The sequence below is a fragment of the Daphnia magna genome, linkage group LG9, assembly GCF_020631705.1.
Source record: "Daphnia magna isolate NIES linkage group LG9, ASM2063170v1.1, whole genome shotgun sequence".
Classification (NCBI taxonomy): Eukaryota; Metazoa; Arthropoda; class Branchiopoda; order Diplostraca; family Daphniidae; genus Daphnia; species Daphnia magna.
This window is the reverse complement of record NC_059190.1, coordinates 1,088,920-1,101,731: the sequence shown is the minus strand read 5'-3', so window position 1 is coordinate 1,101,731 and position 12,812 is coordinate 1,088,920. Positions and strand designations below refer to the sequence as shown.

At 35.0% G+C, this 12,812-nt stretch overlaps 1 protein-coding gene and 2 long non-coding RNA genes across 3 annotated transcripts; 2 read left to right on the top strand and 1 right to left on the bottom strand.

Moving 5' to 3' along the window:
• Nucleotides 1-404: 404 nt before the first annotated feature.
• LOC116930247 lies at nt 405-1,243 on the bottom strand. The gene is made up of 2 exons (XR_004398318.2): nt 1,102-1,243; nt 405-1,032 (listed from the first exon to the last, which is right to left on the bottom strand). It is a non-coding gene; the product is annotated as an uncharacterized LOC116930247 (long non-coding RNA).
• Nucleotides 1,244-2,414: 1,171 nt separating this feature from the next.
• Nucleotides 2,415-4,498, top strand: LOC116930244 (D-beta-hydroxybutyrate dehydrogenase, mitochondrial). Its single transcript, XM_032937645.2, has 9 exons — nt 2,415-2,579; nt 2,692-2,776; nt 2,831-3,009; nt 3,073-3,153; nt 3,220-3,322; nt 3,391-3,494; nt 3,563-3,658; nt 3,730-3,810; nt 3,876-4,498. Exons 1-9 carry the CDS (start codon nt 2,415-2,417, stop codon nt 4,029-4,031), a joined length of 1,050 nt encoding a protein of 349 aa, XP_032793536.2. The 3' UTR covers nt 4,032-4,498.
• Nucleotides 4,499-5,011: 513 nt separating this feature from the next.
• Nucleotides 5,012-5,950, top strand: LOC116930245. The gene is made up of 3 exons (XR_004398313.2): nt 5,012-5,291; nt 5,403-5,509; nt 5,842-5,950. It is a non-coding gene; the product is annotated as an uncharacterized LOC116930245 (long non-coding RNA).
• The last annotated feature ends 6,862 nt before the right edge of the window (nt 5,951-12,812 follow it).

The window sequence follows — 12,812 nt, the reverse complement described above, 5'->3', positions numbered from 1 at the left end:
TTATACTGTTTGAGTTGGAATTATCGAAAAAATGATGCGGCTTGACTTGTAAATTTATTTGCTCTTTGAAGTTTCCCTTAGCACCAGTTTTTAATATTCACGGAGCACGAGCATCGTAATCGACCCACAACTTATTGCCGGTCATTATCTCGTACGTGCCAGCCGAAATTATTTTCGTGATGAAAGGAATAACGTGGATCATTTCTGAGCAAGACTACAAAGTAAAACGCGCAAAAAGGAATACTTCGTCATAGAAAGATCGTGAGTATACACCTTCATGGAAGTTTTCCAGGGCACGTACGCTGTTTAATTTTGGCTAATGCGTGACACACCATTTTTAGAATAAGGAATCTTAAGTTCTTAAAGCAAATGTTTTTTTCTTTTTTTTTTTTTTTTTTTTTTTCTTTATTATTATTTATATATATATATGTATATTTTTTTTCAACCTTCTTGGTATCCACCCGGACATGCCTTATTTATGGACGTATTTCAGTGTCTTCTGACGTCAGGTTTTCCATGTTGGTCGATGTATATATTTTTTGTGCACAAGACTAGACTTCAAGTCGTTCATGCTCTCGCCCATTGATAACGATGCATGATATCATCAAGGGCTATGCTTTTTTTTTTAAATCTAGATTTTAAAATTCCTAAACCGGAAAAGTTATTACCGTGTAAAATTATGGGGATTTTAAGTTCTTCATTGGACCAGATAACGAGTGGTGGAAAAAATACGGTAGACTGTTCTTGACTTATTTTTAAACTACTAATTATTCCAATGATTGAAACATTTGCCATTTTTCTTGCCAGCTTTGACGTCAAACCTGGCTTGTATTTACCTTCATCGCGCGAATATTTGGCATATTTCCATCATGTTCGAAAATAGAAGAACGGGACCTACGTGTTCGAAGTTTGTTTGCAAAACGTTTTCCTTCTTCGCCACGTGGATCAAGTCCAGTCACTGTGTACGGCAACTTCTGCCGGTACATTTTTCAATTACAGGTACGCCTTTGTAGTCCAATCTGACTCGATAATCTATGAAAGCCAGAAATGCTGGCTTGATAATCACATGCTCATGTATGAGGTTGTTTGTACTCTGCTTACTGTTCTAAGGCATGGTATGGGCGGCAAGGCCATTCAAAAAGGCTTGCTTGTCAAACTGCTTAGCTAATCAAGGTTATTAGGTTATCTCGGAAAGAATTTAATGATTATGCAAGTCGTCGTGTCCAGTCGGCACGTATACCAATGAAGTGCAATGAATGATAGCAGGAAAGCACTTCCTTTTCTTTCTTGAGCTTTTCGCGAGTAATTCGATCAAAAGAAGAACGAAAAAAAAAAGAATTTGCAACCATTTAAGGCGTGGAGCAGAATCTCTAGCTGTTAAGGTTGAAGGACTTGACTCACACGACTACTGACGTTCTGTCCTTAGCTTTCCCGCCCTATTTTGTTCGATTCCTTATAAAGTCAGCAGCGCTGCCATTTAACCGGTGGCCACATGTCCGTATTGGTTGGACCGATGCCAAATGGCTGGAGTGCTGCCGAGCAAGACGACGGTATGACGCCTCCGTCTGCTCGCCGTAAACACAAACTCAGTCAAATTTTCTTTTTCTTTTTAGATCTGCGGTGTACACAATAAAGTCTGGTCTGCTGACGCCTTTCACTCACACACTACAACTCCCCGTGTGTTCACCTAAACTTCGCCAGATTTCCACGGCAGCGTTCAAAGCAGTCTGACGCTCAGTCTCGTTCCTGCCAAATACGTGAGCAAGCCTTTTCTTTTCTGTTTGATTTACCTTTGTTGATTTATCGGTGCCTAGCAAGCCTTTCATTCGAATAGCGAGTGAAAGGTCTTGAGGGGCTTTTGTAATCAAAATTGAGCGAATCCTTGATTTGAAATCTTGCCTTAGAAAGGTTTTGTGCGCCTTGGTGTTTGTCCTAGTTCATATCGATCTGCGGAAGTATTTCAAGTTTCTCTGTTGCATAGGACGTAAGCTTTGGGCAGAGGCAAGAAAGCAAGTTGCAACCTCATTGTGTTTTGATTGTAAACAATTAATCGCAGACGCTTTTAGCTATTAACGACCGAATTAAATGTTGTTCCTTTACTATTCAAGAGCACATAACTGTTTGAAACGTAAAAACACTCGAGGCTTTTTAGAACAACCGTGAGATTTCCGTAGCCATTTATAGCTCATCTTTCTCGTTTCTTTTCCTGCATGCTTCAATAGGGTCTAGGAAAGGCGTGTCGTTTTCTTTTCGCTTTTTTGCTTTTACGCCACCTATGGTCAGTTACAGTCATTGATCATTGCCCATATAGTTCTACCCTATACATTTTCATCAATTGATCTCATTCATAGATCTTATCACGGTATCAATAATCATGAGCTTTCTTATTTTTACTATTTAATTACACAGAAATCATGACTATTCCTTACGGTTTGTCGCAAAGAGGTCTTCAAGCTGCAGTGGTGTGCTGGTTAATTAGCGCAGTTATTGGTTTCATCTCGGGATGCTGTTCTCTACAGTTATTTTCCTTCCTGGCCATTATCGCCTTCCCAGCAGTTGGTATCTACTCTTTCATGAATGTAAGAATGGCAACCTCAATTAGATGCATAATTTAATGTCAGATCAAATCGCAATTTTATTTATTTATTTATTATTATTGTTATTATTATTGTTATTTTTGTGTGTATTTAGGTTGATCCCAGTACCAAAGCTGTTTTGGTAACAGGATGTGATTCCGGATTCGGAAATGCCCTGGCTTTGCATCTTCATGATTTAGGTAATCGTGTTTTATATGTAAGTGAGTGATGGTATGATAGCTGTCAACCGACAGGTTTCGTTGTATTCGCTGGTTGCCTTATGAAAGATCAGGCTGGAGACGGTGTGAAGCAGCTTGATGAAGTAGGAAAGAGCACTGGCCGCTTGATTACCGTACAGTTAAACGTTACTTCTGAAGATCAAGTTGCAGCTGCCGTTGAAACTGTTAGGACTAAGCTACCGTCTTCCATTAAAGTAAGATCGAAGTTTGTTAAATTATGCCTTTGCGATGTCAATGAACGTTTCTTTTGGATACAGGGTCTATGGGCTGTTGTTAACAATGCTGGTTTTTCCACATTCGGTGAAATGGAATGGGTGCCGCTTTCAGTTTACGAAACGGTAAGTTACTTCCTAGTTTCGCGAGATGTGAATCCTAAAACAATTTGAATGTCGAATATCTTTTAGGTTGCTTCCATTAACCTCTTTGGTTTAATCCGAGTCACAAAAGGATTTCTTCCATTGATCCGTGAAGCTCAGGGTCGTGTAGTGAATGTTGCTTCAATGCTTGGTAAGGAAAATAGCTTCGAAAAATTGCAACAAACCTCATCCGTGAAATTTATTCAAACTTTCGTATAGGACGGATGGGAGCTTATGGTCGTTCTCCTTATTGTGCAACCAAATTTGGCGTTGAAGCCATCTCTGATTGTCTTCGTATGGAAATGAAAAAATTTAACGTTGATGTTAGTGAAAAGCTTTTTTGGTTCTACTGTAGGGCACACTTCCTGAATTTAAATTTGATTAATTTCAGGTGGCAGTCATTGAACCAGGAAATTTTATCGCTGGCACTTCTTTGTACAATGCTGATGTTGTCAAAGCCCAATCGAAAAAAATGTGGGACGGTATGGTAAGGATCCTTCACAGATCATAATTGTCACTCAACAGAATTTCTTATAACTGAAATGATCATTTTTGTAGAGTGACGAAATACGTAATGCTTACGGCCAGGAATACTTTGATAAGAAAACAGAAGTTATGCTATCCTACACCACAGCGGGAGTAAGAAAAGTTAAACTGATACGCCAATGCACTTATTTCTAATTATGTTCTAATTACGTGACTAGGTATCTGACGTTTCGCCCGTTGTTGATGCCATGACAGACGCTGTGATTCGTGTGTATCCCCGCTGTCGCTATCAACCAATGGCAGCGTACGAATATTTCAAGATATTCGTTGCAACTCACCTTCCGGAATTTGTGTTCGATGCTTTGTTTCTCTAGATTTTCGTTAAAATATTCATCTGTACTAGTGGCTGATAAAAAAAAAAATCGAATGAAAACAAAAGATCAATAACGAATTTGCAGACAGTGCACAGTGGGCTGGCGAAAATTCAAGTTAAGATGTTACGAAGATGTCGCCATCCTTAAAGCTGTGAAAAGAAACTAAGTAGTGCATGGAACGTGTGATACATACCGTTTAACAGCAGGCAGACAGCAGACTTCTGCTTGAAAAACGTTTTGATGTTAAGTATTTTAAAAAGTAAATCACCAATGCCACAATATCAGAATCTACTAATTTTCAAAAAATAGATATGGAAATATAGCCTCCCACAAGAAAAATCGAATATTTGTATTGGCAATCCATGTTGTTTGGTTTTCCATTTATTTCGGAAATTTTATAGAAATCCTGTGCTGCTATCTTGTGACAATCGACCTTCCAGCAAATAAAGTCACCATTCACTTTGAAACCAAACTGGAACCACGATATAATAGTAAGGTACACTATTGCCAGTATTACCTATCCCAAAACCGGTGGAGGAACCAGGGTCCAGGCTCCAGGCAGAGTAATAGAATACTGGTGTAGCCACGGCGATGTTAACTCCCCCTCTCGGATTTTTCCCCGAAAGTTGTTGCCAATTTCGCGTATCGATTGTGAGAAAATGAGGCAAGATATCGATTTAAGTGTCCCATAACCGTGACGCCACCTATGAATTGAGTTTTAAGGGTTGTTATTGTTATAACAACCCATATGTTTATACATACTTTTTTTCACACTAATTAATTAAGCCACTTTTTGTTTACTTTCTGAAGTACAGACGACGAAAATGAGCGAAAACATAGCGAAAACGTAATACATCACAAGTTCACAACACAGCCGCTGTGGCGCTTTCGTTATGGGCCAGAAAGACTTTCAGGCCAAAAAGGCAATGGGAGGGCCCGCCATAAGCGTGGCTACACTAGTATTCTATTACTCTGCTTCAGGGGTCTATGACTCTGACAGAACTGTTGAACCCGCCACCCATGTTTTGCAACATTTGCAGGAAAAGTTGCCGAAACCATTTTCTTGTCCCGCCTTTTTGAAAATAAGATGGCCGAACTCATACCATGGCATTAACCAATAGAATTTGAGAGGTAAGAGGTTGGGTAAAGAGATCTTTCAGTGGCCATCTTGTTTAGACTTGTGCTCTGGGTAGCAACTTACATGTCCAGTACACAAAGCTATCATCCAGTTTGCCGATATCCAGGAAATTGTTTGCTGATGTAAGACTAAAAATTTATTCGGCTAAATAACATTGTGTAGCACATGCAGACATTCTGAACAGCACGGTAACTTCCGTGAGCACTTCTTGTAAATTAACCAAAATTTTTCAGGTGACTTAAGACAACCAGAATCAGGGATACTTATTGTGAAGCCTGTTTGTTCAAGAAATTGAAATGCCATACTGGTTGAAACAAAGCAGGAATTCAATCTGGATTAGGTAACTGCTGTGTTTAAAATGTTGAATCAAACAAAGTAAGTTATCTGGACTCAAGACTGGAAAGGGTATTGAATTGATGTCATGAGCATTTGTTGTCCACAGGGAAATTACAGTAAAAAGATAAGGTTAAAATGCCATTCCGTCTCAATTTCTATTTAATTTTTATACACTTCAAGTTTGTTAAGACTTATTCATTTTGCTAACTTAACAGCCATGAAGATATCAAAACATCAGTAAATCTCTTTCCAAAAGTTGAAATTGGCGATAAAGTAGTTGATTGTTCATAATTGATCGACGTTTTTAGTTAAAATAAGTTTGAATTTTCTTTACAGGTTGAAACTAATAAAAAGTGCTGTATTGGTTTCTAAGTGCATTCATGCCAATGTACAATTGATACATTGGTACATTGATACATCAGATAATCCATAAATGAAGTTGGTGCGCTAACAGAACTGTTTTCGTTAATTTTTTAAACGGCTAGTCTAAAGAGATAACCAATGACTAAATCGAAATCAGCGTTCAATTTCGATTATGCCGTCTGATTTTTGGAGAATTTCAAGAGATGTCATTTTTGGCCGATTTTGACAAAAGTGGAAAGGCTATACCCTTCCCACTTTTTCATTTTTGGCCAAATTTCAAATTGGCTTAAAATACATGATTTAGATTCAGAATTGAATGAAAATCACGGAAATCAGGTTTATTTTTCTATTGGTCTTATAGTTTTTCATTTACATGTTAAAAACCATAAATGAAGTTGGTGCGCTAACAGAACTGTTTTCGTTAATTTTTTAAACGGCTAGTCTAAAGAGAAAACCAATGACTAAATCGAAATCAGCGTTCAATTTCGATTATGCCGTCTGATTTTTGGAGAATTTCAAGAGATGTCATTTTTGGCCGATTTTGACAAAAGTGGAAAGGCTATACCCTTCCCACTTTTTCATTTTTGGCCAAATTTCAAATTTGGCTTAAAATACATGATTTAGATTCAGAATTGAATGAAAATCACGGAAATCAGGTTTATTTTTCTATTGGTCTTATAGTTTTTCATTTACATGTTAAAAACCATAAATGAAGTTGGTGCGCTAACAGAACTGTTTTCGTTAATTTTTTAAACGGCTAGTCTAAAGAGAAAACCAATGACTAAATCGAAATCAGCGTTCAATTTCGATTATGCCGTCTGATTTTTGGAGAATTTCAAGAGATGTCATTTTTGGCCGATTTTGACAAAAGTGGAAAGGCTATACCCTTCCCACTTTTTCATTTTTGGCCAAATTTCAAATTTGGCTTAAAATACATGATTTAGATTCAGAATTGAATGAAAATCACGGAAATCAGGTTTATTTTTCTATTGGTCTTATAGTTTTTCATTTACATGTTAAAAACCATAAATGAAGTTGGTGCGCTAACAGAACTGTTTTCGTTAATTTTTTAAACGGCTAGTCTAAAGAGAAAACCAATGACTAAATCGAAATCAGCGTTCAATTTCGATTATGCCGTCTGATTTTTGGAGAATTTCAAGAGATGTCATTTTTGGCCGATTTTGACAAAAGTGGAAAGGCTATACCCTTCCCACTTTTTCATTTTTGGCCAAATTTCAAATTTGGCTTAAAATACATGATTTAGATTCAGAATTGAATGAAAATCACGGAAATCAGGTTTATTTTTCTATTGGTCTTATAGTTTTTCATTTACATGTTAAAAACCATAAATGAAGTTGGTGCGCTAACAGAACTGTTTTCGTTAATTTTTTAAACGGCTAGTCTAAAGAGAAAACCAATGACTAAATCGAAATCAGCGTTCAATTTCGATTATGCCGTCTGATTTTTGGAGAATTTCAAGAGATGTCATTTTTGGCCGATTTTGACAAAAGTGGAAAGGCTATACCCCTTCCCACTTCCCCTTTTCATTTTTGGCCAAATTTCAAATTGGTTTTAAAAATACATGATTTAGATTCAGAATTGAATGAAAATCACGGAAATCAGGTTTATTTTTCTATTGGTCTTATAGTTTTTCATTTACATGTTAAAAACCATAAATGAAGTTGGTGCGCTAACAGAACTGTTTTCGTTAATTTTTTAAACGGCTAGTCTAAAGAGAAAACCAATGACTAAATCGAAATCAGCGTTCAATTTCGATTATGCCGTCTGATTTTTGGAGAATTTCAAGAGATGTCATTTTTGGCCGATTTTGACAAAAGTGGAAAGGCTTTTCCCCCCCCCCTTTTTCATTTTTGGCCAAATTTTAAATTTGGCTTAAAATAAATGATTTAGATTCAGAATTGAATGAAAATCACGGAAATCAGGTTTATTTTTCTATTGGTCTTATAGTTTTTCATTTACATGTTAAAAACCATAAATGAAGTTGGTGCGCTAACAGAACTGTTTTCGTTAATTTTTTAAACGGCTAGTCTAAAGAGATAACCAATGACTAAATCGAAATCAGCGTTCAATTTCGATTATGCCGTCTGATTTTTGGAGAATTTCAAGAGATGTCATTTTTGGCCGATTTTGACAAAAGTGGAAAGGCTATACCCTTCCCACTTTTTCATTTTTGGCCAAATTTCAAATTTGGCTTAAAATACATGATTTAGATTCAGAATTGAATGAAAATCACGGAAATCAGGTTTATTTTTCTATTGGTCTTATAGTTTTTCATTTACATGTTAAAAACCATAAATGAAGTTGGTGCGCTAACAGAACTGTTTTCGTTAATTTTTTTAACGGCTAGTCTAAAGAGAAAACCAATGACTAAATCGAAATCAGCGTTCAATTTCGATTATGCCGTCTGATTTTTGGAGAATTTCAAGAGATGTCATTTTTGGCCGATTTTGACAAAAGTGGAAAGGCTATACCCTTCCCACTTTTTCATTTTTGGCCAAATTTCAAATTTGGCTTAAAATACATGATTTAGATTCAGAATTGAATGAAAATCACGGAAATCAGGTTTATTTTTCTATTGGTCTTATAGTTTTTCATTTACATGTTAAAAACCATAAATGAAGTTGGTGCGCTAACAGAACTGTTTTCGTTAATTTTTTAAACGGCTAGTCTAAAGAGAAAACCAATGACTAAATCGAAATCAGCGTTCAATTTCGATTATGCCGTCTGATTTTTGGAGAATTTCAAGAGATGTCATTTTTGGCCGATTTTGACAAAAGTGGAAAGGCTATACCCTTCCCACTTTTTCATTTTTGGCCAAATTTCAAATTTGGCTTAAAATACATGATTTAGATTCAGAATTGAATGAAAATCACGGAAATCAGGTTTATTTTTCTATTGGTCTTATAGTTTTTCATTTACATGTTAAAAACCATAAATGAAGTTGGTGCGCTAACAGAACTGTTTTCGTTAATTTTTTAAACGGCTAGTCTAAAGAGAAAACCAATGACTAAATCGAAATCAGCGTTCAATTTCGATTATGCCGTCTGATTTTTGGAGAATTTCAAGAGATGTCATTTTTGGCCGATTTTGACAAAAGTGGAAAGGCTATACCCTTCCCACTTTTTCATTTTTGGCCAAATTTCAAATTTGGCTTAAAATACATGATTTAGATTCAGAATTGAATGAAAATCACGGAAATCAGGTTTATTTTTCTATTGGTCTTATAGTTTTTCATTTACATGTTAAAAACCATAAATGAAGTTGGTGCGCTAACAGAACTGTTTTCGTTAATTTTTTAAACGGCTAGTCTAAAGAGAAAACCAATGACTAAATCGAAATCAGCGTTCAATTTCGATTATGCCGTCTGATTTTTGGAGAATTTCAAGAGATGTCATTTTTGGCCGATTTTGACAAAAGTGGAAAGGCTATACCCTTCCCACTTTTTCATTTTTGGCCAAATTTCAAATTTGGCTTAAAATACATGATTTAGATTCAGAATTGAATGAAAATCACGGAAATCAGGTTTATTTTTCTATTGGTCTTATAGTTTTTCATTTACATGTTAAAAACCATAAATGAAGTTGGTGCGCTAACAGAACTGTTTTCGTTAATTTTTTAAACGGCTAGTCTAAAGAGAAAACCAATGACTAAATCGAAATCAGCGTTCAATTTCGATTATGCCGTCTGATTTTTGGAGAATTTCAAGAGATGTCATTTTTGGCCGATTTTGACAAAAGTGGAAAGGCTATACCCTTCCCACTTTTTCATTTTTGGCCAAATTTCAAATTTGGCTTAAAATACATGATTTAGATTCAGAATTGAATGAAAATCACGGAAATCAGGTTTATTTTTCTATTGGTCTTATAGTTTTTCATTTACATGTTAAAAACCATAAATGAAGTTGGTGCGCTAACAGAACTGTTTTCGTTAATTTTTTAAACGGCTAGTCTAAAGAGAAAACCAATGACTAAATCGAAATCAGCGTTCAATTTCGATTATGCCGTCTGATTTTTGGAGAATTTCAAGAGATGTCATTTTTGGCCGATTTTGACAAAAGTGGAAAGGCTATACCCTTCCCACTTTTTCATTTTTGGCCAAATTTCAAATTTGGCTTAAAATACATGATTTAGATTCAGAATTGAATGAAAATCACGGAAATCAGGTTTATTTTTCTATTGGTCTTATAGTTTTTCATTTACATGTTAAAAACCATAAATGAAGTTGGTGCGCTAACAGAACTGTTTTCGTTAATTTTTTAAACGGCTAGTCTAAAGAGAAAACCAATGACTAAATCGAAATCAGCGTTCAATTTCGATTATGCCGTCTGATTTTTGGAGAATTTCAAGAGATGTCATTTTTGGCCGATTTTGACAAAAGTGGAAAGGCTATACCCTTCCCACTTTTTCATTTTTGGCCAAATTTCAAATTTGGCTTAAAATACATGATTTAGATTCAGAATTGAATGAAAATCACGGAAATCAGGTTTATTTTTCTATTGGTCTTATAGTTTTTCATTTACATGTTAAAAACCATAAATGAAGTTGGTGCGCTAACAGAACTGTTTTCGTTAATTTTTTAAACGGCTAGTCTAAAGAGAAAACCAATGACTAAATCGAAATCAGCGTTCAATTTCGATTATGCCGTCTGATTTTTGGAGAATTTCAAGAGATGTCATTTTTGGCCGATTTTGACAAAAGTGGAAAGGCTATACCCTTCCCACTTTTTCATTTTTGGCCAAATTTCAAATTTGGCTTAAAATACATGATTTAGATTCAGAATTGAATGAAAATCACGGAAATCAGGTTTATTTTTCTATTGGTCTTATAGTTTTTCATTTACATGTTAAAAACCATAAATGAAGTTGGTGCGCTAACAGAACTGTTTTCGTTAATTTTTTAAACGGCTAGTCTAAAGAGAAAACCAATGACTAAATCGAAATCAGCGTTCAATTTCGATTATGCCGTCTGATTTTTGGAGAATTTCAAGAGATGTCATTTTTGGCCGATTTTGACAAAAGTGGAAAGGCTATACCCTTCCCACTTTTTCATTTTTGGCCAAATTTCAAATTTGGCTTAAAATACATGATTTAGATTCAGAATTGAATGAAAATCACGGAAATCAGGTTTATTTTTCTATTGGTCTTATAGTTTTTCATTTACATGTTAAAAACCATAAATGAAGTTGGTGCGCTAACAGAACTGTTTTCGTTAATTTTTTAAACGGCTAGTCTAAAGAGAAAACCAATGACTAAATCGAAATCAGCGTTCAATTTCGATTATGCCGTCTGATTTTTGGAGAATTTCAAGAGATGTCATTTTTGGCCGATTTTGACAAAAGTGGAAAGGCTATACCCTTCCCACTTTTTCATTTTTGGCCAAATTTCAAATTTGGCTTAAAATACATGATTTAGATTCAGAATTGAATGAAAATCACGGAAATCAGGTTTATTTTTCTATTGGTCTTATAGTTTTTCATTTACATGTTAAAAACCATAAATGAAGTTGGTGCGCTAACAGAACTGTTTTCGTTAATTTTTTAAACGGCTAGTCTAAAGAGAAAACCAATGACTAAATCGAAATCAGCGTTCAATTTCGATTATGCCGTCTGATTTTTGGAGAATTTCAAGAGATGTCATTTTTGGCCGATTTTGACAAAAGTGGAAAGGCTATACCCTTCCCACTTTTTCATTTTTGGCCAAATTTCAAATTTGGCTTAAAATACATGATTTAGATTCAGAATTGAATGAAAATCACGGAAATCAGGTTTATTTTTCTATTGGTCTTATAGTTTTTCATTTACATGTTAAAAACCATAAATGAAGTTGGTGCGCTAACAGAACTGTTTTCGTTAATTTTTTAAACGGCTAGTCTAAAGAGAAAACCAATGACTAAATCGAAATCAGCGTTCAATTTCGATTATGCCGTCTGATTTTTGGAGAATTTCAAGAGATGTCATTTTTGGCCGATTTTGACAAAAGTGGAAAGGCTATACCCTTCCCACTTTTTCATTTTTGGCCAAATTTCAAATTTGGCTTAAAATACATGATTTAGATTCAGAATTGAATGAAAATCACGGAAATCAGGTTTATTTTTCTATTGGTCTTATAGTTTTTCATTTACATGTTAAAAACCATAAATGAAGTTGGTGCGCTAACAGAACTGTTTTCGTTAATTTTTTAAACGGCTAGTCTAAAGAGAAAACCAATGACTAAATCGAAATCAGCGTTCAATTTCGATTATGCCGTCTGATTTTTGGAGAATTTCAAGAGATGTCATTTTTGGCCTTTTTTGCAAAGCCGATCCCCCCCCTTTTTTTTTTTTTCCAAATTTGCAAACTTAAAATCTTTAGATTCAGAATTGAAAAAAGGAAACAGGCTTATTTTCCTTATATTCCACTTTTTTCTTAATTTTTTTAGCCAAAAATCACTTCAATAAATTTCAAGATGTCATTAACAATTACATGATTTAGATTCAGAATTGAATGAAAATCACGGAAATCAGGTTTATTTTTCTATTGGTCTTATAGTTTTTCATTTACATGTTAAAAACCATAAATGAAGTTGGTGCGCTAACAGAACTGTTTTCGTTAATTTTTTAAACGGCTAGTCTAAAGAGAAAACCAATGACTAAATCGAAATCAGCGTTCAATTTCGATTATGCCGTCTGATTTTTGGAGAATTTCAAGAGATGTCATTTTGCCTTTGGCCGATTTTGACCAAAGTGTACCAAAGTTCCAACTTCCTTTCCCATTTTTCCTAATTTTTGGAAATTTCTCAAATTGCTTAAAATACATGATTTAGATTCAGAATTGAATGAAAATCACGGAAATCAGGTTTATTTTTCTATTGGTCTTATAGTTTTTCATTTACATGTTAAAAACCATAAATGAAGTTGGTGCGCTAACAGAACTGTTTTCGTTAATTT

Coding starts and splice junctions, on each gene's coding strand:
- LOC116930244 (XM_032937645.2), top strand. CDS start 2,415: ATGACTATTCCTTACGGTTTGTCGCAAAGAGGTCTTCAAGCTGCAGTG. Junction 3,154..3,219: donor CGCTTTCAGTTTACGAAACG/GTAAGTTACTTC, acceptor AATATCTTTTAG/GTTGCTTCCATTAACCTCTT. Junction 3,323..3,390: donor GAATGTTGCTTCAATGCTTG/GTAAGGAAAATA, acceptor ACTTTCGTATAG/GACGGATGGGAGCTTATGGT.